Here is a 27139-nt window from a genome sequence, read left to right as displayed (position 1 = left end):
ATTTGTCATTTCTAAGTTTCTAGCAATTCTTGTGGTAGAATTGCATTCGAGCCATTCAATCAAGCCTTGATCAAGTTCAATTGTGGAGTGACTCAATTTAGAACAAGGTTTCCAAATATTGCTTCTAGATCTTCGATCGTAAGAGGTAATCTAATTCAAGTCTTATATCTTGTTGATCCGAATTTTGTATAAGGAGGTGTTAATTACTTTAATTCAAGGGTTCTTGCTTCAACAAAAGCTTGGATCGTTGGGCTGATGATTAGGGTTGCCTTATCACTAAGCCTCGAAGGGGATGGATTGTGAGATCCCATATTGATTGGGAAGGAGAACAAAACACCATTTACAAGGATATAGAAACATTTCTCTAGCATACGTCTTTTAAAAACTTTGAAGAAAAGTCTGAAAGAAAAAATCCAAAGAGACATGTTATGCATGAATGATATTAAAAGTGATTGAATGAAGAAATTAGGCTCGACCATCTACCATAAGTTTGAGAAAAAGGTCGACATTGAGTCATTCTAATATGGAAATGACAACACACTCACACGGCACGACGGAACTCACCCAGATTGAGTTCTATAGTGACTCGAGCTTAAGTCAACTAACTGTATGTACATGAACGGTGTGTAGGAAAGTATTTAATCTTGTTCAGACTAAAAAACGGAGCCCAACGTCATACCATGATCTTTTTATAAAAGTATAGGTCCCACCGTATTGACATCTCTCAATCCCAACAATGGAGTTACTCTCTAAATATTACGTAAAATACTCAAATACAGTGCTACTCTTAATTTTTTAGGTAAATGTAAGACACGTTTGTACAAATGAGGATGTCGCGGTGATAGTTATGGAACTGAAACTAGGGTAAAGCTAAAACTCGTACCTAAAAACGTCAAAATTGACACGTATCGATACGATTGAGACGACAAATTTTTTAAATTTAGTAATTTAAATTTGAAGAAAATGAATGCAATGAATGCAATGAATGATGTGTGGATTAGTTGAACCTTCATAAAAGTTAAAACCTAAACCATTAAATAATTCTCACACATTCCAAAGTTGCCCTTTCATACAATAAATGGGACATTTATTTTTCATTTTTCTCTTCAAATATAATATAAAATATAAAAATTTTCTTTTTTTTATATAGGAAAATTAAATGTCTAGTAATGAGTCATTTTCAATTCAAACCACACATTTTTCATCTTCCATACTATTGTATTAAAAAAATACATGTCTAATATATAAAATAATCTTTCTATTTTAAATTATATATATATATATATATATATATATGTGTGTGTGTGTGTGTGTGTGTGATGTCCGGTTGAGGAGAAGAACAAATCATCATTCAACATCATTCATAAAGGTGTGGAAACCTTCCCCTAGCAGACGCGTTTTAAAGCCTTGAGGGGAAGCTCGAAAGGGAAAGCCCAAAGAGAACAATATCTGCTAGCGGTGGATCTGGGTTGTTACAAATGGTATCAGAGCCAGACATCAGACGATGTGTCAGTTTTCTTGCTGTTTCCCGAAGGGGGGTAGACACGAGGCGGTGTGCCAGTAAGGACGGTGGGCCCCAAAGGGGGTGGATTTGGGGGCTCTATTCCCCGAAGGGAGGTAGACACGAGGCGATGTGCCAGTAAGGACGCTGGGTCCCAAAGGGGGGTGGATTTGAGGGCTCTGTTCCCCGAAGGGGGTAGACACGAGGTGTGTGTCAGTAAGGACGCTGGGCCCCGTGGATTTGGGGGCTCTGTATCCCGAAGGGGGGTAGACACAAGGTGGTGTGCCAGTAAGGACGCTGGGCCCCAAAGGGGGGTGGATTTGGGGGCAGTCCCACATCGACTGGAGGAAGAAAAGAGTGCCAACGAGGACACGCTGCGCCCCGAAGGGGGGTGGATTGTGATGTCCCACATTGGTTGAGGAGGAGAACAAAGAACAAATCACCATTTATAAGAGTGTGGAAACCTTCCCCTAGCAAGCGCGTTTTAAAGCCTTGAGGGGAAGCCCGCCCAAAAGGAAAAGCCCAAAGAGGACAATATCGGTTAGCGGTGGATCTAGGGCAAGAGAAGCCCGAAAGAGGACAATATCTACTAGCAGTGGATCTAGGGCGTTACAATATATATACTAAAAACGCTCGTTAATATATGTAAAATAGTTGATGTCAAATTTTCACCAAGCAGAATAAGGACGGGGAAGTCTGTCTCCACCTCTTATTTTCGTCGGGTGGGACGGAGACTTGGACGGAGTTAGGAACCGGGATTATATTCTTCGTCTCTAGTTTCGTTTAGCTAACACGAAGAAATATCTTCCCACTCTTTCCCTCGTTTTCGCCCGGGACATTTCTAGTTTCAACTTCGTATTTATTATATTTTAGGCTACGATGGAATACACCGTCGATCCTCATCCTAAAATTAAATAAAGAAATTATCCACATTAACTCCATATTCCTCAATTGATATATTTATTTATATTTAAAAAAAATAATTTATTTTTAGCATGGGTCCCATGGAGCTAGGTAGGTTCCAAGTCAACTTAATAAATAATAATTTAAATAAAAATTTAACCATGAATTTCATAAATTTATATAAATAAATAAAGAATTAATAAATTGAAAGATTGCTTAGTTTGAAATTCAACTTAAAAAAAGAATTAATAAATGGAAAGATTGCTTAGTTTGTGGTCTATAGGAAGACAATATGGTATGGCCTTCCCTACCAAATCCTTATAAAACCCTCAAATATAATCCTTCCTCTTCTTAGTTCCATACCTCTCAACCTCCTCCTTCAAATAGTTGACTTCCTCCCACATGGATTCCTCCGGTGACGACGACTCGCAAAGAGCTCGACAAGTGAAGGAGTTCGACGATACAAAGTCGGGAGTAAAAGGTCTCGAGTGAATTTGAATTCATTCGTGTCTGTTGAATGTGCATGATCTTGTTCATTTTGTTTAACAGGTTTGATGGATAGAGGTGCTACGACGATCCCGAAGTTCTTCATCCACCCGCCCGAGAGTGCGAATAGGAAGGTGGCGGTGGCGGAGGTGCCGGTGATAGATCTGAGGGAGGGGCGGAGAAGGGAGGAGGTGGTGAGGGAGATAGGGGAGGCATGTGAGAAGTGGGGGCTGTTTCAAATGGTGAACCATGGAGTCCCAAATGGGGTGATGGAGAGAATGTTGGAAGGCATAAGGGAGTTTCATGAACAGCCAAGAGAGGAGAAGATGAAGTGGTACTCAAGGGATCCTTCACAGAAGGTTAGGTTTTATTGTAATGGTGATCTTCTTGTTTCTAAGGCTGCAAGTTGGAGAGACTCCATAGCTTTTGAGTATCAACATGGCCCTCTCAACCCTCAGGCATATCCACCCACATGCAGGTTCAAATCCTTTCTTTCTTTTTCACTAATGTTGTACATTTTCAAAACACCTTTCAACTGATTTGATTCTATCATATCAAAACAGCTGTCCAAAACCAAAGAAAAAAGTTACATAGGCTCGTACATTTTCTATCTATTCTAATTACCCAGAATAACGGTTGAAGATGGGAATGAAACATTTGTTATATAGTATGGAAACCTGTCCCTAATAGATGCATTTTAAAACTGAGGCTGACGACGATATGTACTAGGCTAAAACAGACAATATTTGCTTACGGTAGGCTTGAACGGTTACAAATAGTATCAGGTGTGCGAGCAAGGACACTGGACCCCAGAGGGTGGATTGTATTCCTTGTAAAGGTGTGGAAACCTCTCTAGACACGTTTTAAAATTACCCATAATAAAGGCTCCTATTTTTAGTACATTTTCTAACCATTCAAATTATCCACTATTGGGGAGGGGAACGAAACATTCTTTGTGTGAAAATCTCTCATGTAGGTGCATTTTAAAACCATAAGGCTGATATCAAGCAGTCAATATTTGCTAGGGAGGTGGGCTTAAGCTGTTAAAAATGTTATCAGAGTCGGTCATCAGGCAGTGTGCCAGCGAGGCCTCTAAGAGGGTAGATTGTATTCCTTATAAAGGTGTAGAAACCTCTCCCTAATAAACACGTTTTAAAACCATGATACTGACACTAATCATAACAAGCCAAAGTGGACAATATTTGCTAGTAGGGGTCTTGGACGGTTGTAGTTTCTTTCTCAAACTAGTCCATCATCTTTCAATAAATTCTCAATCTACAGGTTGATAAAAAGCTCATCTTAGTTTCTTTTTTGTGTTTGACAGAGAGGCAGTGAGTGAATACATAAAGCAGATGACAGAGCTAAGAGATAAGATATCAGAGTTGCTATCAGAGGCATTGGGGCTGAGCAGTGATTACCTTGCAGGATTAGAATGCATGAAATCTGAAACTCTTGTGTGTCACTATTACCCACCCTGTCCTCAACCAGAGCTCACATTGGGCACCACCAAACACTCAGACCCTTCTGCTTTGACAATTCTCCTCCAAGACAACACTGGTGGCCTCCAAGTCCTCCATCAAAACCAATGGCTCCATGTTCCTCCTCTCCCCGGAGCACTACTCGCCAACATCAGCGACCTTCTACAGGTGCGCATGCCTTCTATCTATCTATATACATAAACTCCACGTCAAATATTAGCCCTTTATCAACGTGCCAACAGACAAACAAACATATATTAGTGGCATAACTCGACATTGTTTTGTATCGATACCATGCAGCTAATCACCAATGACAAGATCAAGAGTGTAGAGCATAGGGTGTTGGCAAGGAGCAATGGGAAGAGAGTATCAGCAGCATGTTTCTTTTATCCAAGCGCAAAACATAGGCTCACACCTTATGGACCTGCAAAAGAGTTTCAATCAGAGGATAACCCACCCATATATAGACCCACTAACATCAATGAGTATCTGAGCAACTATATACTGAAGGGATTAGACGGTAGCTCAGCCTTACCCTATTTTAGAATATGACAACCTCCTACTTGGAACAGTCCAAACTCACTGCTAGTAGATATTGTCCGCTTTGGTCCATTATGTATCGCTATCAACCTCACAGTTATAAAATACGTCTACTAGGGAGAGGTTTCCACACCCTTATAAGCAATGCTTTGTTTCGCTTTCCAACCGACGTAGGATCTCACACCAAAACAAAACTAAACTAAGAATGAAGTTTTTCTTTTGGGGATGGGAAGGGGTGTAAAAATAAAGACTTATATTGTTCAAATGAACTTATACTATTCAAATGGGTTGTACAAATACAGAATAGTTGCACTCTATCAAGTGGAAAGCTTCTTTCAAACAAATGACAACACCGGCTAGAAAACACACCCAAAAAAAGAAAACAAAAAAAAACTTGGTTTGCTTTTAGAGCACCCTTCTTTAGGTTTCTTTTTTCTTTTTGTTCAACTTTTGAGGACTGAATGGGGAAAGGTGCATCTCTGAGAAAAGTGCTGCAGTACTCTATAAAGCTGGAGACAGATGGATTCACAACAAGAAACTCATGATATTTTACAGAGGAATCTACAAACAGTGGCAAAAAGTTGAGGCGTTGAAGCTGTCACATTGTATTACTTCGCTGTAGTATTTGAACAAGTGACCATAAGATATCCATCCTGTGTATGCTCCTGTTATTCTCCCCCTACAATCGTTCAAAACTAGATATCAAACAATGATTGCTAATATACAGATTTTCATCCGGTATTTATAGCATATAAAGTTCAAATCTATGTATCTAGTTGTTTCGAAACATGTTACGTGTTGCAGGCAAAGAATAACTCTCATGTGCTGGTAATTTTAGTTGTTTATACCTCAACCACAAAACAAATCCATGTCTTGTCGCCATGAGCTTCTGTTATGCCTTTTAATATTATCAATCCCAAGCTTCTAATAGCCTCTGCTATCTCCAAAAAATGGCTGCATTCTTCACACAACATCTGCGTACACCGTGGTATCACTTGTCATTATGTTAAACTAAGGAAAAAGTAAATGACCGATGATGGAAAATTGAAGCAAATAAACGAGGTAAACTGAAGAAACAATATGAACAATGGATACTCTTAGATCCTACATCAGTTGGAGAGGGGAACGAAGCATTCTTTATAAGGGTGTGGAAACCTCTCCCTATCAAACGCATTTTAAAAATCTTGTGGGGAAGCCCGAAAGGGAAAGCCCAAAGAGGATAATATCTGCTAGTGGTGGGCTTAGGCTGTTACAAATGATATTAAAGTCAAACACGGGATGGTGTGCCAGCGAGGACGCTAAGCCCCAAAGAGGGGTGAACACTAGGCGGTGTGCCAGCAAGGACGTTGGGCTCCGAATGGAGGTGGATTGTGAGATCCCACATTGATTTGAGGGAGGAATGAGTGCCAGCGAGGACGCTGGGCTCCTAAGAAGAGTGAATTGTGAGATCCTACTTCGACTGGAGAGAGGAATGAAGCATTCTTTATAAGGGGTGGAAACCTTTCCCTAGCAAACGCATTTTAAAAATCTTGAGGGGAAACCCGAAAGAGAAAGCCCAAAGGGGATAATATCTGCTAGTAGTGTGCTTGGAGTATTACAGATACAAACGGTTCTACCCAAGAGAAATTGACTAATATTTTGCTCTATGATAAAGTTGTATATATATATATAGATAGATAGATATAGATACACACAAGAAACATCATGATAAATAAAAGATGAATTTTCATAATTCATACCTCTACAAGAATCTGACCGTTCTTGTTGAGATTCTCCACAATTATTGAACAGACTTTTAGTTGACCACCGACTTCAACTGCCCAGCTTGAACCCTGATCAGTACTCGAGGATCCTAGCATGCCATTTTTCTTTTGATGCAACTATAAATACATAACATGTAAGAAGAGGAAAACGTTATTCAAGATTATAACATAAAACTGTTACTATTTTTTTTTTGGAGTTCATATAAAAATGTTACTCAAGTGCAGACAAGTTGAAAGTCTAAGCCTACTATAACAAGGGATGCGACGTGTGGCATTAAGGGTCATATTAAACGATAGTTGTCCGGTTAAATTACAGGTTTAGTTCTTAAGCTTTCAAAAAAAGTTAACTTTCCTGCTACACTTCGGTTTCGAAGCCAATTACCTTCATGTTGGCGCATTTGTTTAGCTTGTCAGCATGCTTGGTGATGCCTTGCAAGAACAACATGTGCTTGATTGTGCGCTCCAGCAATGAATCAATACTACACTGTGATACAAGCAAGAAAACTTTAGTGGATAAAGCAAAAAAGCAATGAAACATTATACTTCTATCAAGGAAAGATGAAAGAATGGCTTCTCAGAAGTTACTTTTGCTCCATTTGGTACTAGCTCCCGAAGTTCTTTGATTCGATCCTGGATCAATTGTCTATCCCTCGGCCTCGGCCTACAACTCTCACCAGGTCTAGCCCTTCTTTTACTGTTCTTTGCAGGTTCTGAAAACTGCTCCAGGTGCTCACTGCCGGTACCAGAATATGTCGACGAAAACCCTTTTGTGGACATCACCCCACATACTCCTGACGAGCTTAAAGAGTTCTGCATCTCCTCTCCAATAAAAGATGTCTGACTTTGACCCATTGTATAACCTTCTGAACAAGCAGACGTAACATTTGTTGAAGGCTTGGGAATTCTTTCAGTCGTTAACAGAGACTGTCCAGATTTGCATAGAGATGTGTCACTTTTAACATCAGAACCACTATGACAAACATCAGCCACTACTGCTTCTAAAAGATGCTCGGTCGGTGAATCAGACGTCAAATGGCTACCATTCGTTCCCTCAGATAACTCAAAAGCTTTACCACCAAAAATGTACTCGGTTTTCCAGTCAAGATAAAGAGCATCTTTCAGAAAAGCAGGTCCTAGTACTTCATGTAGCTCATAACCAGCAGGGAACTTCAACGACGAATTCGATGGATACACATTAATAGTTTCTGATGCTTCGACATCATTTTGCAAGTACATTTCTGAAGGGTTGGTTTGACTACACATCCCTTCGTGTTTAAGTCCACAAACAGACGAGGCGTGAGGATTCATAGGGAAGTATGCTTCATCTGTTATGATCTTTTCAGCTGGACCAGATAAATGAACCATACCCATTTCGGAGTTTTGCGATCCCACATTGAATTTTTGTTTCAAACCGCCAGCGATATCTTTGCACCCACTAGGCTCCCCTCCACATATCCTGTCATCAAGCAACCTCACTTGCGACTTAAAACTGTCCACATTGATAGCATCTGGTTTGATTTCTAGAGATTTAATGCCCCCAGATCCTGACAACTCTATCCCCACATCCTTGCTGACCATTTCAACTTCATTTTTCTGAGCACAAAGTAGACTATTAAAAGAATATTCCTAAGTATGATCACAGGAAGGAAATTGTAGACAACAAATAACTGTACTGTCTCTATTTTCATAGGTGTCTTAAGTTGTTAACGCCACCGGGGCTCACCTCTGTTGCTAAGCTTCTAGATGGAATGTCTGCCTACAGAAAAGAAAATTTTGATATCATCAGCATAACTAGCACATACCTTATCACATCAAACCAATACAGAAATTATTTAATTGCCTAAACCAGTTAAAAATGGGAGATGTGAGATCGCACATCGGTTGGGGAAGAGGACGAAGTATTCTTTATAAGGGTGTGGAAACCTCTCCCTAGCAGTCGCGTTTTAAAAACCTTGAGGGGAAGCCCGAAAGGAAAAACCCAAAGAGGACAATATCTGCTAGTAGTGGGCTTAGGCCGTTACAGGAGAGGAAGGTAAAAGATACAGAAAGGGAGTTACCACATATCCCGAACTCTCACAAGAATGCATTGGCTTAATATGCCCAGCTGAAGACTCTTGAAGAGTTAGAAAGACGTTTCTGATGCGAGCCACAAGATTCCCATCCTCAGTGACCTAATTCCAATAACAAAAAAGGACCCATCAAAAAACCAAAAGCATCACGAGTATTGTAATGAAGGCTACTAAACTCTAACAGATGCCAAATACCAAATATTGTAAGAAATGTAAGGCTACAATAAGTTGAAATAAATTATAATGTTGGGGGGCCTATCGTATGAAACAAGGTCAGTTACAGCTAGGATTGAGAATAATTATGTATACTACAACCCCAAACAAAAAGTTGACGTTCAGCTCGGATCATAATTCACAAACTTCCACAATCTACCAGAAGGAAGATGATCTTACTTTATCTAAAGATCCAAGCTGTAAAACACCGTGCGGGACAACGGCTGCAACAACAATAGTCTACAAAGCATATAAATAACAGTTAAGTAGAGAGTTCGAAAGAATATATAACGGAATTTAGCAGAGAAAAAATTGAATAATCTGGATTTATTCTCAAACTGTTCATCAGGACAGCATATGAACAGTTGAATTCATGACCGAACCCACCCTATAAGCTGATTCGAGATGATAAATATATTAACGAGAAATACTAAATGTTATCATAATTCAGAAAACCTATGAATATTATTGCAATCATATATTATGGGTAATAATACACTGCTATCCTTGAGGAACGTGGGTTCAAACTAAAAAATAAGAAATTTAACGTGTCGAGTAGCACAGTATCGACTCCCAAATTTGTGAAGTCAAAATTACAATCCGGTGGAGAAATACACTAGTCACTCAAACGTGGGCGAAGGGAAAGAAAGGCTGTCATACCTTAATGCCAGCTGAAAATTGAGTTTGCCAACCGTCGCAGTACTATTAAAAAAGTGATCGGAAAATGAGTAATGAAATACAGCCCGAAATAGTCGAAAAACAAGCATGATAAACTTCATTTAACTTAAATTATTGCACAACACGAAAATATAGCACCTCAAGTGTTGAAGAGAAATTTGGAATTTGCTCATCTGCAGTAATCCATTGATGTTTTCCAGTAACTGCTACTTGTCCAACAATCCTTACAAAAGGAAATAATAATTAAAACAAGGTGAAGCCAATTAGAACCTTATATAGATTCCCAGAGAAACCGATTTATCTTTAAGAAAACTCGAATTAAGGATAAATTATAAGAATATATCCAAGAACAATGGTGGTTAACCAAAATTATCTTGAACTAATCTTAAAATAACCATATAGAATGACAAATGTTGAGATGTTTACCCTTCCCCAAGAGAATATACATGATAAGACATCTTTGCCACAGCTAATCCTAGAGCGTCGTGTGAATAACATCCATCATGAAACTTCTCGATCGTTTTACTGTAAAACTTGCTCTCGGGCAGATCATGTTGTTCCGAATTGTCGTAGTAGCCATCTTCCCAAGTCAGCACCCTGAATTCAACATTAATTTAAAAGATAACAGATCAAACATTTATATCAATTATATTCCCCGGACTGCTATTGATTTGAACCTTTAACTTCAAGGTCGAGATTATAATGACTATCTAGATAAGTTATGCGTAGATTAGCCATCAAGTTTATCTACTTCATACATCAAAGAACCAGATTAACAAATGGACAGTAACTTTCAATGATAAAATGACAAGAAAATCGACAGAAAAACGACTTACATACGAGCTCGATGCTTAAGTTTCCAAAAGACAGCATACTTCCATTCAGAGTTGCAACAAAGGCTTTTGAGTATTTGGTGCAAATCAGTAGTACCCATCGCTCACTGAACCAATTTTGTCTAAATGCCCCCTAAAAAGAATACACTACAAAACAGGGCGTGTTCCTAAAACCACCTTGAAAACCCCCAAATCTAAACGCCTTGAGAAGATAAACCCCCAATTTTCCTAGCTTCCCCTATAAGAGCCTCTACCAGCCTGCTTTCTCCTCAACCCTGCTCGCCGTTTTATTGGCGGTCCAATTGTTGGTAATAGCAGACGATCAGTTCCCATCCCCTTAAAACTCAAACAGCCCCAAAAAACCCCAACTCAAATACACGAATTCTTCAACAAATTCAACACAAACAAGACGATATCAAGGAAATTTCAGCATCAACAACAACATAGCTTCTAACACAGTGGACTCCATTATAGGTCATATAAGTATAACAATCCATGAAGAACAATAACAGCAGCAACAGAGTAAAATCCCAAACGAACACTCAAATACGGCTGATGGATCACTCAAACAAGGGCAAAATCAAATCCTAGCTTATGTCGGACGACATGGATAAACTTATGAAATCGTCATAAAAACAACAAAAAGGAGTACGAAGAAGTGTTTTCAAGAATCAAATAAGAACCCAAAACCAAAACCCAGAAACCAAAAAAACCCAAAAAGGCGTCAAAGGGAAGGATTTCAAGAAGCCGCTTTACAGAGAGAAGCAGTATTGATTGAAGCTTTTTGACCGAAAGAAACAAGGAGAATCACAGAGAAATTCAACGCCCTGATCTACATTTTTCTTGCATTGTCGCTTTTCTTTTTCTTAAATCGGCTTCACAGAGAGATCCCACAGCTTTCCTCAGAGGAAAAAAACGTTGAAATGCTTAAAAGAGAGCGAGAAAGCTCTGAGGCTTCCGTTGAATTCTGATCGCTTTGTTTCAATTGGTGAAGGGAACAATAACAGATTCACACACACACACACAATAACGGATGCTGGAGAACTTGAAACCCAACGGCTTTAATACAACCGGACGGCTCGTTTTAGCATTACCGGCGCCGCTCAGCCCTTGCCAATCTTCTTCTTTCAGCGTATGTTAGCAAAGGATTCCTTTTTAGTGGGGGGGTATTTTTGTAATATCAGTGGATACGAAGGGCAAAAAGGGAAAAAGAAATTATAGTTTTTTTTTTTTTTTTTTTTTTTTTTTGCCACTAATACCAAATTTATAATTTTTTTTCCTTTTTTCTTTCATGAAATCTCTACTGAATTATACTTGTATCGGTAATTATACCGAGCATATTATAAATACGTATCGGCCGTTTAAATTATATGTTCACCTTCTCAACACCTAAAAAGTGTCGAACGTAGTCGAAAAATTGTACACCTAATAATTATACCGATTACTCTCATTGTGATACCATCTTCTCATACAAAATTTAACAACTCACGGCCAAAATGATTCAAATGTTTAACATCTTAGTCGAGATATATGTCTTAATCAGTTGAGTTATGCTTATATTGATAAAATATATGTCTTAATCAGCTGAGCTATGCTTATATTGACAAAATATATATCTTAATCAGTTGAGCTATGCTTATATTGACAAAATATATGTCTTAATCAGTTGAGCTATGCTTATATTGACAAAATATATGTCTTAATCAGCTGAGCTATGCTTATATTGACAAAATATATGTCTTAATCAGTTGAGCTATGCTTATATTGACAAAATATATGTCTTAATCAGCTGAACTATGCTTATATTGACAAAATATATGTCTTAATCAACTGAGCTATGCTTATATTGACAAAATATATGTCTTAATCAGTTGAGCTATGCTTATATTGACAAAATATATGTCTTAATCAGCTGAGCTATGCTTATATTGACAAAATATATGTCTTAATCAGTTGAGCTATGCTTATATTGATAAATTTTTTTATTTTCTTTGAGTATGTTCACTTTGTGGAAAGCGTCAAAGAAATAAATATGGGAAACAACATGATGGGTAAGGAAGGAAAATGGCATTATTTTTGGTAATGGTTAGCCTTTTTGTTGGACAAAGGGCATATGAATGTTGGGCATAAACCCTAAACCCTCCTTTGAGGTCGTTTTCAACCATGATTTTGTTGTTATAAAAGTTGTCACAATTACCCTCCATGTCCCATTTCCCGGTTAAAGAGAGTTTGTTTTTTATCGTAATGTTTTATTTTTTAGATCTGAATAAAGGATGCATACATAAATGAATTGAAATCACATCCGAATGAGACAGATCTTGAGGATAAGATGACTAAGAAATATTTAAAAGAATTGAAAGTCACTGTCTATACTAACAACATGCATCTTCTCTAAAAACCCGTATTAGTCGGTAGGGACAATTTTCACTGTTATAAGTAATAAGTAAGTAACGTGTTCCTAGATTAACGTTGTAATAACATAGAATTAAAAAAAAACATGTTTGATGCAACACACCAACACGACATAATTTGGGGAATCCCATGATGTGTGTATGTTTTAAGAGTGTGTGATCTTGTGGGATTATTGCCATTCATTTTCAATCATTCTTTTTTTCTTTTGTTTGTTCCTATTTTTTAGGGGAGAGTGATTATAGGGAAGAACAAAAGGTTAATATACTTTATTTATGGATAATTAAGTTTGAAAAAAGGGAAACTGCATGTGACGGATGTCACGGTCATGCTCATCTTAGGCGTGTTGTCCAAGGCGGCATGCTCATGACAAGCGCAACCCTTTATGTCTTTTCTAGTAAGTATGACGTTTCATAAATATCATATATAGGCCGGTCAGACATGAGATGTCTCAGAATGTACTATAGAGGGATACGACTAGTTGTCAACTTCTCCCCACCCAAGGTTATATACTGTGAGCCGTTGTTATTTCTCTCTTGCTTGCTTATATAACGTCTTTTTCAAAACCTTCTTTTAAAATCGAGGCCAGAGGCTCGAGCATACGTCACTTGGCTGTAAGCGACGCAAAAACGAATTGGCTTAGCTCACTTGTCGTTGGAAAGTGAGTGCCGCACAATCGTAAGTCCTCTGCCATCAAAAGTGCGATTGTGACACCCGACACTCCCGTGCAACATGGTTACGTGACAACTATCCCCACAAACCAACACGAGTCCTTCCAGCATGTTTTGAGACATTGCTCCTAAAATGTTTGTTTTTTTAGTCATCTTATCATACATTTAGATATGGTATCGATTCATTCATGTACTTCTCATTTATTTTAGTGTCACAAAATACATCATATATCTATCATCGAGAGAAACTGACAGCTAAATTTGTATTTTAACGAATGAAATTAAAAATTCTTACATATTTTTCAAACGGGTCACGAACAATAATCGATGAAAAGAACGTAAAATCGAAAAATTGGGTACGTCTTTAGATTCTCTCTCTAAAATGGAGTTGGAAAGCAACATGATCCCTAGTAGATTTCATAGCTTAGCTTTTTACTAACATGTAATCTACAAGATGAGTCCGTAGTCTTTCGATGCAATGAGTGACAACTTTGATATCTCTCTCTAAATGTCACTCCGTCAATATCGATCAGCATCGAAATGGAAAACCCATTTGAAAACCAAAGTTGAATAATGCATATATATATACCCGAGACATTAGTGGATAGTGTCCTCTCGAAAAAGAAAAAAAAAATCGTTTATATTTGACCCGACTCGATAAAACCTTACGATTAATACTATAACATTTGATAAAAGATAAGCATTCACTAGTGTACGGTAGGAAGAGGTTTCCACACCCTTATAAAGAATATTTTGTTCTCTTCTCCAATTGATGTGGGACGTTATAGCCCTTCAGACAAATAAACTAAAATATTTTGTAGTCATAATTGAGAAATCTCTTGATTTTAAATATTTTGCTGTCTTGTTCTTTAACAGCGATTCTTTTGTTCAAATATTTACTCGGTTTGTCAATTTACATTAAAAAAATGAAAAAAAAATGAACGCTAGTGGCCCGAACAAATCTAAGTTGTTAGAGAATCGAATGATAATACGTTTATAAATATTTTAATGAAGAAGATTGAGTAATTAAGAAAGCTACAACAGCACTAATTAAACCTAATATTCATTCAACGTTGTTCATCATTGCTTCGTTTAATTTAGTCCCAACAAAATAATTACTATATATATATAAAGATTCACTTTTATATTGGAATTTATTTTATAGTTAAATTAATAAAAATATCTATAAACGCAACTTTCAAAAAGTCTAAAAAAATATCTTTAAATTTTAAAAAATTAAAAAAAAATACCGGTATAATTAGTTCGGAATAAAATCCGCTAATATTTTATTTAAAAAATATCTTTGAATTTTTAAAGAAAATTAAAAAAAATGCCCTTAAATTTTCAAGACTGTTAAAATTTTTTTAAATGTTCAAATAATATTTTTGAATTTTTTTTTTAAAAAGTCTGGGTATTAATAAAAAAATTAATTTTTTTTAAAGAAACAGTATTAAAAGTTGGAAATATTAACGGTTTTCATTCAAAACTGATAAAATTAATTTCTTTTTAATATTTTTTTAAAAGTTTAAAGGTATTATTGAATTTATAAATTTTGTTAATCAAAATAGTGCGTGATTTTTTTTTTAATTTGTTAAAATAAGAAGGAAATCTTTATAATGTATCGGTCGTGACATCATTAGCATCCTTTACATACATTGACGTTCAAGTTGTTGTATAAAAATTGATCAGGTTAAAGATATGAACGTATCTTTTGAGATGAAGAATCTTTATTTTCTACATCGTCCTAGACATTCTTTATTTAATTATTTACGGCAATTTCAAGATAAACACAAATTTTTTCAAAATTAGCATATAAATAAAATAAATAAATTTATCTAATTTAACAAATAAATAATAATAATATTTAAAATAAAATACAAATACCAATTCAAGCATAGCTCAGTGAATAAGATATTAAATACAATTCAAAACGTCGATGATTTGATCTTCACCATTTTTACGATATAGCTCCACTCATTTTATTTTAAATGATATAATTATTGCATCAATTCCACTCATGACCAACCATTTTAAGATCTCGACCAATACTTTCCACCGATCTAATTATACTTCATTTTAATATTTTTTTTCGTTAAAATTTAAAAGTATTCGATGCATTTAAACTAATAAACTTTTAAAAATAAATCATTTTCGATGTCCAATTGATATTAAAAATGTCAAATCCTAGCTACCCACCAAAGAACACATAGAGTTCATCCCAACCATATGTAAATTTTGGTAAGATAAGGTGCTATCAAGTCTTTGAAGCCACTAATACTCTTGGTTGATTATCCACTACTTTGTTGTCTCACTTAGTCCGTCCACCCTGAGATGAGATTGTCGCTCTGGAACCATTTGTAATGATCCATGTCCACGATTCAAAAATGGATTCGATATCTAATGGGTCCGACAATTTCATACGATATGGTAACGTCACTTGCTCGTCGCTTCCAAGAGTGAAAACTATCATCACAGACTAACATGAGTATTTCCAGCATGTTTTGTCCTCACTCACCCAACATAGAAATGCTCAAAAAAATAAATCACATTTAATATTGGAGTTCCTATGATCAAGCCACCGAAAAGAAAATACATTTTGTTGGTATAACAGTGATTTCAATTCTTTTATGTCTTTTTTAGACATTGTATTCTTAGGATCGCTCTCATTCCGATGTGATATTGGTTCATTCATATACCTGTCTTTTACTCGGGTACTACAATATTTGATTTAAAATTACTTTCAAATTTTAACCACAAATATTTAAGAAAAATCATTTTAATCCTCCATAAATATTTTAAAAATCAAGCTGAACACACAATTAATCTTAATAATATTAATTATAGAATTAACTTAATTATAATTATGATTTAGAATATTATTGCCTTTTATATTTCGTTGTAAAATAATATATTAATTATTAATTTAAGTAAAGTTGATGGGCATAAAGTTTCTATTATATTCTATGTTTACCTATATTAAAAAAAAAGAAAAGATATATAATTTTTATTCTAAAATTTCATTTGATTTTTTTATTATGGTAATATTTTAAATTTGAAAAAAGATAATGAAATTTAAAAATGAGACGAAATATTTTTTTATATTCATTCGAGTTTTTTTTGTCTTTTCAGATGCTACCTTAGCTACCCAGTTGACGACGAGGATGTTCTAGAGCCATGTAACGAGATGTGTACGTTCCTTGTTGTACTACTTGACTGGTAATAAAAAAGGTTACGTAAAAACGGGAAGACTTTTGTATGTACAGTAACCCTCTCGTACGCTACTGGTAGACTGTTGCAACCTTTCTTAGCTTTGGCTGGCGGGCGACAAGACCATAAAGTCAATTCAGTTGGAAGCCTAAGCCAAGAAATTACTATTTCAATATTATTTTATGGATCCTCTAATTTTTTTCGTTACTTTAATTTTAATAATTGGCCCAACCCAGTCCTCTCGTACTAGGGTTGGCTCCTCGCAGTTCTCTCTTTAACACCAAGAGTAGATAGGAACTGAATTGTCTCACGACGTTCTAAACCCAACTCACGTACCACTTGAATCGGCGAACAACCGAGCCCTTGGGACCTTCTTCAACCCTAGGATGTGATGAGTCGACATCGAGGTGCCAAACGACCCCGTCGATAAAAGTTCTTGGGAGTCATCAGTCTGTTATCCCCGACGTTCCTTTGATTCGTTGAGCGAGAGCCCTTCCACACAGAACTCCCGAATCACTATGGGCGACTTTCGTCTCTATTCGACTAGTCAGTCTCATAGTCAGGCAGACTTATACCATTACGCTCACGAGCAGAATCTTAGCTTGAGACTACCATTTTATTAAAATATCCTTAAATAAATATTAGTAATAATAATCGAAATCCCGCAAATAATATTTTCTCGTTCATTATTCTTTCGAAAAAAAAAATAGTTATTTTAAAGTTTTTATTTTTTTAATATAATTTTTATTAAAAAATTATAAAAAATCATAATAAACCAAAAATTAAAAAATTTAATATTAAACATAATATTTATAAATTAGAAAACATACAACAAAATCTCGAAATTAATTAATTAATTTTTTTAATATACGTTGAAAATATATTTATATTAAACGGTGCGATATTAGAAATTGGGCGGTAGTCCGAAGTATAATCCCGTCCTTAGTCTCATCTAAAAAAATATTTTAAAAAAATATTAAAAAAAAAAAAAAGGTTTTAGAAAAAGGTTTCTTATTTACTCTTATGATCTTCCGTCTAAGCCAGAAATCCTTTGTGAGTTTTGGGGGCGGGTCGTAGGTCGTGGCCTGCTGGTGAAGCGAGGGGCTCTTGGTTCTTGGGTTTTGGCTCATTGACAATAAGCATTTGTGAACGATAAGCAAAGGATTAGCGGTATCAATCAGATCCCATGAAGGAATAAATCCGAAAGAACCAATTTCGCGGATAATTTTGGTTGATTCGGTATGTCGAGCTTCAAATTCCCTCGCTTTCCTCTTGTTTCTCATCTTCCTGCTTGAAACCCACCAACCCACAACGCTAATTCCCTCGCTCTTCGTCTTTAACTCCCGTCCGAATGCCGCTAACCGCTGTTTCTCTCGATTCTTCTGTCCATTGCTTCACCGGACTTCCTTCTCGCCCTGGATTTTATCGGAGTTTTGGGGTTCGTCCTTCGATTTCTCCAAAACCCAGTCGGTTTTTTCTTTGCTGCAAAAAGGTTGAAGTATCGGAGCCTAAGCATTTTGCGAGCTCCTTCAATTTCTCGAATGAGGGTGCGGCGGTTTCTAAATTCAGGAGCGCTAATGCCAAGGATATAGATGTTGCTACTCTTGGAAATCTTTGTGTGGATATTGTGCTTAATGTTCCTAATTTACCTCCAGAAGATGACGATGAGCGCAAGGCGTATATGGAACGCCTGTCCTCCTCGCCTCCTGATAAGGTTTGTTTTTGTTGTTCTTAGCCGGCTTTTTCCTGTTTTTAGTGCGTGTAAATGGAGCCCCATCACTGTTGTTGTCTCAATAATCTGTTGTTCGTGGAGTTGAGGATTTTAAGTAAGTTGTTCGTTGTTTGAATTCTTACTAACACTTGATTTCACTACATTACCTGGGAGTTTATGAATGTGATTTGGCTGAATTTGGTCCGTAATTTGTGTGGTTTTCATGTCCTTTTCTTAATTGTGTAAGGTATTTGGGGACACATAGTTATAGTTCCTTATTGGGTAGGAAACAATTTCATTGATAGTATGAAACGTTTAAGAAAAGAAACAAAGAAGAAATCCCATCGAGTTGAAGTTACAGAAAAACTTTTCCAATTGGATATAAGAAAGTGTGAACTATAGTTATTAGAAGATGGAACATGTTTACACTAGTTTAAAACCAGAAAAATGATGTGTTCGACCATAACTTCAATGCATCTCTCCTTCTCGCTTAAAAATCTTGTATTCTTGCTCATTCCGATAATTCCTATGAATGCTCTATGAATGTGTCGTTATAGAGAATGGGGAGAACGGTAAAAATTACTGCTGTTGAAGTTTTATGCTCATTGAAATGTTAGGATAATTATTTAACGCTTTTATAGGCTGGAGCATAGAAACTTTTTCGTAGTGCATGATGGTCTTTAGCTGAATGTGCATTGAACTCAAAGCACCAGGATTGGACTTTTTCATACTGGAGATGATGTTCCTGTGAGAATTCTATGCTTCATTTGATATTATATTGGGAAGAGAGCAGTACAGTTGTAGTTTCTTGTAATCCTTCCTTTACCAATAGAAAGGAGAAGGCCTTGCTATGATTGAAAAAAGTAAGCCCATCTCTGAAGCTATTTGACCACAAATTTGTAGCTTAGGATCAAAGAAGCTGATGATTCCTTCATGTAAATGAGTAGGCCTTCCCAGCCAAACCCTCTAGTTCTAGCCGGCAATGACCTCACTCTAGCTCTAGCCGTATTGTTGCCTTCCACATCCTCCTCCCTCCTTGTATTGTGAAAGAAACAGACTTGAAGAATTTGTGGCTAGCTCTACTAATCATGCTATATGTTTATGGGTTCATTATACTATGACATGGTATTTGTTTTACATCGATATTGTTCAAACATTGTCTTGATATAAGCTTCACCTTAAACTATTGTCTGCTGCAGATTGGGGTATGTTGCAGGCTATGCTTCTTAAATAGTTACAAGATGATTTTCCATTAACTTTGTTAGTTTTCTATCAGGAAATGTTGGTCGTAATCCTAATTCTACAAGGGATTGTCTTGGTAGGAAGGTGTATTTTCAAAGACTCTTGACCCCATAATTTATTGAGTATAGCATTTCTAACCTATAGGACACCGTTATCTATAGAACCAGAAAAAGTGGGAATGACAAAGAACACTTGACAATGAGTGCCTCAATGAGATTAAAAGTTATGATTTAATCGGACAAGCTTGATTTATGAGGCAGCCAGTTGAAGTGTAGGGACGATCGGAAAATTTCTTTGAGTTAAAGAGAAGTATTTATAAGGTTTTCACAGTTTAACATGATCATACTTTCCAAACCACATATCGAACCGAATAGTTTCGCATGATCATACTGTTTTCAGTCTCAGATTGAAGTTTTTCTTGGCCAAGCAAACAAGTCCTTTGCCTTTTATCGTCGTTCTCTGAAAAATTATATATTTTAATCTCTAATCGAGTATGTGGTTCTGTATGGCAGCGGTATTGGGAAGCAGGCGGCAACTGCAATATGGCAATAGCGGCTGCTAGATTGGGACTTCGTTGTGCTACAATTGGTCATGTGGGAAATGAAATCTATGGCCAATTTCTTCTTGATGTACTTCATGATGAAGGAATTTCTACTGTTGGAATGAGTAATGTTAGTCATGTTGCCAGTTCTAAGACCTTTTATGAGACTCTTCTATGTTGGGTTCTGGTGGATCCACTACAAAGACATGGTTTCTGCAGGTACAAGCCATAAAAAGAAAAGAAAAAAAAGAATAACATGTTATGTGAATTTAACTCTTATATGAATCATTTCTTCTTTTTTTTTTTTTTTCAGTCGAGCTGATTTCTCTAAGGAGCCTGCTTTCAGCTGGATTAACGAACTATCTGGAGAGATTAAGACGACTGTTAGACGGTCAAAGGTCCTGTTTTGTAATGGTTATGGCTTTGATGAGCTCACACCTAACTTCATTATTTCAATTGTAAAATATGCGTTGGAGGTTGGAACGTCGATCTTTTTTGATCCTGGACCACGTGGAAAGAGCTTGTCTGTTGGTACTCCTGACGAAATAAGTGCTTTAGGCCATTTCTTGAGGATGAGTGATGCTCTACTTCTAACGTCTGACGAGGTAAACTTCTTAATTCATTTAAGTATCATATGAGATGTTCTTCATTCAGTTGTAAGCATATAATAAAAGATGTCTTGTTGTATTCTCTCATTCCTTCCGTTATAGCTCAGTTTTCCATTAAAGAAAACATTTGTTGTCCATTTAAATTTAATTCATAATCTTTTTAGAAACTGTTTAGCAGAACAGTTCACAAAATATTGCTGAATTAAATCTATTTTTAATTCACTTCACAGGCTGAGTCCCTGACTGGCATAAAGGATCCAATACTAGCAGGGAAGGAGTTGCTAAAGAAAGGCGTGCGTACAAAGTGGGTTATTGTCAAAATGGGTCCGAGAGGTTCAATTTTGATAACTAAGACGGGCATCGCTTGTGCACCTGCGTTCAAGGTATTAGATTAATGTTCCATATGCTTCCATCCAATTTCTTAACTTTATTTTTCAGGTTATTTCCTTGATGTCTATGAATAGTTTGTGACTTTTGTTTGTGAAGATGTTAATTACAGCCTAGCTTGTGATGTTGCCATTGAATGGAGCTCTTTTTTAGTTTGTTTTTGTTGTGGACAAGTTTAGATGGTCTTTGTTTTTGATGGCTTGTGACCGAAATGGTAGTGGAGTTACATGGCTAGTTTGTGACGATTCCCACTAAAATCTCGACGTGAATCACCTGATGTACACACTAACCATGTAACTCCACTACCCTTTCGGTCGACCCCTTGGTTCTGGAGAATTATCTTAATAGAAACTAGAGAATTAAAATGGAAATAGAAGCAATATTGAAGGGAAGAAAATCCAGTAGAATATTCAAGTAGTTCAAGAAACTGGGAGCGTTTCCTCTCGAGTATATCAAGCCTAAATAAACATCCACATCTACATTCTGGTACTCGGACCCTTCCCACCTAAGTACACTCGAGACTAAACACCCACAATTACTCCCTATGCCATCCTCTCCCACACCCTTTATTTATAACCAACTCCTATCGACAAACTCCATCGCTAATGAAAAGCACACCTTTACTAGCCTAAAAATGTTTCTAACTTCTACCCTGATGGGGTTTTGTACCGTTTGCGGCCTCAACGAAGTGCTCAACATAGGTTGTTTCCTAATTATTCTACTGATGCAATCAGTTTAGATTGGAAGGTCTTTGTAATTATCTTGCTCTAACTTGGATTCAATTTTCTCTGTTCGTAATTATCTCTGATAGGATTTCCTTTTGTATCTGTTTCATACATCGATCGATGAAATGGTTTATGTTTCCTATAAAAAAAATATATTTATTTGCATTCTTGAAAGTTTTTTTCACCTAGTGCGTGCTATAACTGCTAAATGTAGCTTATCTGCTTGTGAATAAGGTGAATGTTGTTGACACTGTTGGATGTGGAGATAGCTTCGTAGCAGCAATTGCCTATGGTTATATACACAATTTGCCAACCTTGGACACACTAACAATTGCGAATGCTGTGGGTGCTGCTACAGCCATGGGTTGTGGTGCTGGTAGGAGTGTTGCAACCTTGGAAAAAGTATTAGAACTTATGATGAAAGCAAATATCAACGAAGACAATGACTTTTGGAATGAACTGTTCAGTGAAAATTTGGATTCTCAAGAGATCACAATAATGTCGAAATCGGATGTCAATGGAGACAACCGACCGGTAAATTACGTTGTGTTGCATAAGATGCTGTCTAGATTGCTGCCTGTGCTAGAACATGCACAATATGAAAGAAAATTGACGTCTTAGAATTAACTTTTAGTTACAATTACAGTTCTATGAAAGGTAAAAAACATGTTTGATGATGAATTAGATTCATAGACGATTGTTCATGGAATCTTCTTCTAGCAGCCAAGAACTGCTGTGGGATTAACAGGAGGCATTCTTTGGCTTCAACAATCTCTTCTTTTCGGCATACGAAGATGTAAGTCTTTTTTTTTTTTCTTCTTTAATGTTATCATTAGGTCGGAATGTAATCAAATTTGCTGTTGTCTCGAACTAGTTGTATGCGTTCTTAAACGAGTTCTTAGTTTGAATGATTTATAAACAGTGTGGACGGCTCTAAAACCAATCTTCTTTGGGACTGTGCATTTGTGTAAATATAAATACCCTTGGAGAACTTTCTTATGAATGCCTTTAGGTTTGGGAGTTTTTTACTCCATCACTTCGTTCATCGTTCATCATTCATCAATGAAATCGTTAAAGTTCTTAAAGCTGTTTATTCGACTTGTTTGAATAGATATGTTCGATGACTCGAAGCTTTTGGTAAAGGTAACCCATCATACTCAAATTTGTCTTCTTTTAACACTTTTTTCCCTGTCATAGAAATTGGGCTCAACTCTGCAGCTGCAGGTGCAGGAGATTGTTTTGTTGGGTACTAAAACCATTCAAAATCTGTATGATTGCATACTAAAATTGTCTCTGAGAGTTTGAAATAGATAGCCATTTAGATTATAAATGGTACCTTCTCTCATTAGTGTTTTGTTTAACATTACTGTCAAAGTACTCCAAAAGCACTTTGATTCTTGCTTTCTCATTGCAGGACAAAGAGATAAACTTGCTGATATCATAATTGAAAGAACAAAAGCTTCTCATATTACTCTCAGGATTTTTTTTTTTGTCATAGAAAATACAAGGAAGCCACCATGTGAGTGAACATTAAAAGTAGTAACTAAAGTTCTTTGAACAGTGAAATGAAGAGATTGGGTTGGAGTTTATTTTTGAATATCATCCTTACATGACTATCGAAACTCGATCACATGTCTACATAGGAACTTAATAGTCGACTTACTAGGTTGGAGCTAAAGTGAGCACGTAAAACGGTCTCACTCAGTTGTAACGACCCATGTCTAGAATATGGATTAGGATTTGACATTCAGATTAGGACACCTTACGAACTCGACATTCCATTCTTTTAAGTTTCTCTTAGTCATTCTATTTTTAGGATTGCTCTCATTTGGATATGGTCTTCAGTTCATCTATGTTCACGACTTTGTCAATTTATAATACTTTTGGAGCGTTCACTCTATCTGTTCACATAGATGATTTTCTTTTTATAAGTAATTATTTAATGCTCGTGGGTCCTATCCTATTTTGAAAGATGCTGATGTGATAATCAATTAATAGGAGTATGTGAAAACTTTTCATATCAGGCACATCTCCTCATCAATCGTTTGAGTTGAACTCAACATAAGATTTGACCTACCATAGCATGACATTCTTGGCTTTGGTGGATGTATGATCTTCATTCATGCCTATTCACTTTAGTTGAGGTATTGTTTTTGGTATTATTCTATCAAATACTTTATTTGATCTTTACTGTCATTTCAACAATCATTCGCTCGTTTGTCATATAACGTAGAGTTGTCTAATCTTCACGAGTCATTGTTTATATATATTCAATGCTTACTTAATTCAATTCATAGTTCGTACTTTAGCATATGTTTTTAACTTTTGTCACGAAATCTTTGCATTCACGCTCAACCGTGCTAAAGAAAAGCATTAAGAAAATCTTACTGAAAAGATGAAAAGAAGAAAGAAAAGTGATAGATATGTTTGAGAAAACAAAGTCGATTTCAAATCATAAAACATGTCACTCATAGAACTTTACATTCCACTTTACTTTATTTCCTTCTTTTTGTGTGTGCCATTGGTCCCTGCAAAATAGCTTTACCATATTTATAGTTCTTGAGCTTGTGTGTTTGAAAGCTTGGAATATAAGCTTGGCATCCAATTGTGTATGCATATGCTACCCATCATTTGATGAAGGTTCTCCACTTCCCCCCACTTTTTCTTTTTCTCAAGTGCCAAACATTACCTATTTCCTTTACTTCGATACCCACGAATAAAACAAATCGATAACTTATTCGTCGCTTCATATACGTGTTTTTAACGAAAATGTAAAAGCCTAATCTTATTGCTAGCAGAAACGTGTATGCTAGGGAGAGGTTTCCACATGCTTATAAAAAATGTCTTGTTTCCCTTTCCAACCGATGTGGGATCTCACAATCCACCCCCTTTAGGGCCCTGCGTCCTTGCTTACACTCGTTCCTCTCTCCAATCGATGTACGATCTCACAATCCACCCCTTTGAGGCTAGCGTCCTCACTGACACTCGTTTCTCTCTCCAATCGATGTGGGGATCTTACAATCCATCCCTTTTCGAAGCCCAACATCCTCTGACATATCGCATGGTGTCTGGCTCTGATACTCGTTCCTCTCTCCAATCGATGCGGGATCTCACAATCCACCCCCTTCGAGGCCAGCGTTCTTGCTGACACTCGTTTCTCACTCCAATCGATGTAGGATCTTACAGTCCATGTCTTTACGAAGCCCAACATCCTCACTGGCATATCGCCTAGTGTCTGACTCTGATACTATATGCATTTGATGCCACAAAGAAACCATACAAACCTATACCAAACAGTGACTCCACTTCGATCGAAGGTGTAAGAGCAAGTAGAAAAATGTCAAAGTGCAAGATTGTAACACGTATCAACCTTTTAACTTACGTAAATAACAAAATGTCTAGGTTAAATTACGCGTGTTTAAGCTGTTCGGGTCTGGATATAGCTTTTAGAATGTAACTATTTTATGACGAAGATTCACGCTCTTTTGAAAAAGATAGATATTCCTTAACCACTAAGCTATATGCTCCAACTAATCTCAAGAGGAGCATCATAATAATTTGCCAATAATTCAAAGTATAATAAAAGCTACATTAATATAGTTGACTTTGACAGAGTGGAATATAAAAAGAATCAAAACGAACAAGAAAGACCTGAAAAACACGCTTTTGATCAAACAACTACTTGAAAGATTTACAGAATTCGAAAAGAACCCAACTTTTAATTTTGTGTCTAATAGATCTCGAAGTGTCTAAACCCTAAATTTCTGAACTCGAACACGAATATAAAGTTGTATGAACGATGATAAAAAGTAAGAAAAAAAACGAAAGAGTAAAGAAAGAAACGTACAAAAACACAAAAGCCCATATGTCTTGATGTGTGCAATATGCAAAAAAGTGGTAGCATTTTGCTGCTCATGTGACCCCAAAAGAGAATCTTCTCTCGTCTCTCCTTTACGTCTATATGTATAGAAGGGCACCTCCATGCCTAATTCTCCAAATGCATGGCTTATTCTCTCTCTCTACTCTCTTATTTCTAGTTTCTCTCTCTCGATCTACCGTTTGTTGTGGGGAATGTCGTTTGGCTCGATGTCATTCATGTGAAACTTGACTGATCTCATCGCTCATGTCGTTCTGTTGGAATGATATCGGACCAGGCTTCATTCCCCTCAGTGGGTAGAAATTTTCACTAGGAGAGACAGTTTTACGTTCTAACTCTTTAGTCCTGCTCGTGAGCTTCGACTTCGGAAGTTGTTGTTGTTTTTGGTTTGTTTACGAGGCAAAGAAACGGAGTGAAAGGCGAATGAGAGGTTAGTAGGAGAAAAAAAAAACGTGTTTTTGTTTGGTTTGTTTGTTTTTCATATGAAGAACATTGTCTTGATAACATTGAGAATAGGAGTTCGTGTTATCGAAGGATTTCTTGCGATTACTCGTATGGAATGAGTTAATCATCCACTTAGAACAGATAGAAACAGGCAAAATAATGCTGTTTTTTTTAATTAAAGAAAAATTAAAAGTAATGTTTGGGAACGGAATTTCGATATGTGGGTAGCTTCGTTTTGTACGTATATAGTTTGGGTTCAACTGATCTAAATATATGGGTCTGTTACGTATCACTGTCAGCCTCATAGTTTTAAAATGCGTCTATTAGGGAGAGGTTCCACACCCTTACAAAGAATGCTTCGTTCTCCTCTCCAACCTATGTGAGATCTCACAATCCACTCCCTTGGTGGCCCAGCGTCCTTGCTGGCTCTAATACCATTTGTAACAGCCCAAATCCACCCAGTAGATATTGTCCGCTTAGACCTGTTACGTATCTACATCAGCCTCACGGTTTTAAAACACGTCTGTTATGATGTTTTTACATTTTTATAAAGAATGTTTCGTTATCCTCTTTAACCGATGTCGGATCTTACAATATCTCAGACTATATGGTCAAAACTAGATTACAATAGGCAAATGAATAGCTACTATGTTTTTTTTTTTTTTTTATATCTTTTATGCTTGATTTTGCTTTCACTTGCACTTGGTCTATCCTCATGGTACGCAATTGGTCGACCCTTTCTCTTTCTCGGGGACCCGACATGTTTTTCCTACGAGCGTCCAACCATTCTTATCCATGCAAGCTCCAGCACCCATCTGATCATGCAACTGCGTGCAAAGGCAACGGGCAGTGA

General features: G+C 36.7%; 3 protein-coding genes across 4 annotated transcripts; 2 read left to right on the top strand and 1 right to left on the bottom strand.

Annotated features, from left to right (window-relative positions):
• The first annotated feature begins 2669 nt into the window (after nt 1–2669).
• On the top strand, nt 2670–5397 carry LOC111778479 (1-aminocyclopropane-1-carboxylate oxidase homolog 1). Its single transcript, XM_023658335.2, has 4 exons — nt 2670–2885; nt 2954–3368; nt 4215–4536; nt 4669–5397. The coding sequence occupies exons 1-4, from the start codon at nt 2807–2809 to the stop codon at nt 4918–4920; spliced, it is 1068 nt and encodes a 355-aa protein (XP_023514103.2). The 5' UTR covers nt 2670–2806; the 3' UTR covers nt 4921–5397.
• LOC111778478 (transcription factor EMB1444) lies at nt 5145–11505 on the bottom strand. Of its 2 annotated transcripts, XM_023658334.2 has the most exons (12): nt 10468–11504; nt 10058–10228; nt 9770–9854; nt 9614–9655; nt 9134–9193; nt 8729–8842; nt 8395–8427; nt 7257–8264; nt 7054–7155; nt 6648–6788; nt 5757–5882; nt 5145–5587 (listed from the first exon to the last, which is right to left on the bottom strand). In XM_023658334.2, the coding sequence occupies exons 1-12, from the start codon at nt 10563–10565 to the stop codon at nt 5507–5509; spliced, it is 2061 nt and encodes a 686-aa protein (XP_023514102.2). In that variant the 5' UTR covers nt 10566–11504; the 3' UTR covers nt 5145–5506. The 2 variants fall into 2 exon arrangements, with proteins under 2 accessions (XP_023514102.2, XP_086975240.1); XM_087119114.1 differs by lacking the exon at nt 9134–9193 and having other exon boundaries at nt 10468–11505.
• A 6279-nt stretch (nt 11506–17784) lies between these two features.
• LOC111778983 (pfkB-like carbohydrate kinase family protein) lies at nt 17785–22968 on the top strand. Its single transcript, XM_087119329.1, has 5 exons — nt 17785–18465; nt 20217–20464; nt 20559–20850; nt 21084–21236; nt 22200–22968. Exons 1-5 carry the CDS (start codon nt 18103–18105, stop codon nt 22584–22586), a joined length of 1443 nt encoding a protein of 480 aa, XP_086975455.1. The 5' UTR covers nt 17785–18102; the 3' UTR covers nt 22587–22968.
• The last annotated feature ends 4171 nt before the right edge of the window (nt 22969–27139 follow it).

This window comes from Cucurbita pepo, chromosome 17, assembly GCF_057944985.1.
Source record: "Cucurbita pepo subsp. pepo isolate OVF chromosome 17, ASM5794498v1, whole genome shotgun sequence".
Classification (NCBI taxonomy): domain Eukaryota; kingdom Viridiplantae; phylum Streptophyta; class Magnoliopsida; order Cucurbitales; family Cucurbitaceae; genus Cucurbita; species Cucurbita pepo.
The sequence above is the reverse complement of the archived record's forward strand: the minus strand, read 5'-3'. Positions and strand labels throughout refer to the sequence as shown.

Coding starts and splice junctions, on each gene's coding strand:
- LOC111778479 (XM_023658335.2), top strand. CDS start 2,807: ATGGATTCCTCCGGTGACGACGACTCGCAAAGAGCTCGACAAGTGAAG. Junction 3,369..4,214: donor GCATATCCACCCACATGCAG/GTTCAAATCCTT, acceptor TGTGTTTGACAG/AGAGGCAGTGAGTGAATACA. Junction 4,537..4,668: donor ACATCAGCGACCTTCTACAG/GTGCGCATGCCT, acceptor GATACCATGCAG/CTAATCACCAATGACAAGAT.
- LOC111778478 (XM_023658334.2), bottom strand. CDS start 10,565: ATGGGTACTACTGATTTGCACCAAATACTCAAAAGCCTTTGTTGCAAC. Junction 10,229..10,467: donor CTTAAGCATCGAGCTCGTAT/GTAAGTCGTTTT, acceptor TGTTGAATTCAG/GGTGCTGACTTGGGAAGATG. Junction 7,156..7,256: donor TAGTACCAAATGGAGCAAAA/GTAACTTCTGAG, acceptor CTTGTATCACAG/TGTAGTATTGATTCATTGCT.
- LOC111778983 (XM_087119329.1), top strand. CDS start 18,103: ATGCCGCTAACCGCTGTTTCTCTCGATTCTTCTGTCCATTGCTTCACC. Junction 20,465..20,558: donor CAAAGACATGGTTTCTGCAG/GTACAAGCCATA, acceptor TTTTTTTTTCAG/TCGAGCTGATTTCTCTAAGG. Junction 21,237..22,199: donor CTTGTGCACCTGCGTTCAAG/GTATTAGATTAA, acceptor CTTGTGAATAAG/GTGAATGTTGTTGACACTGT.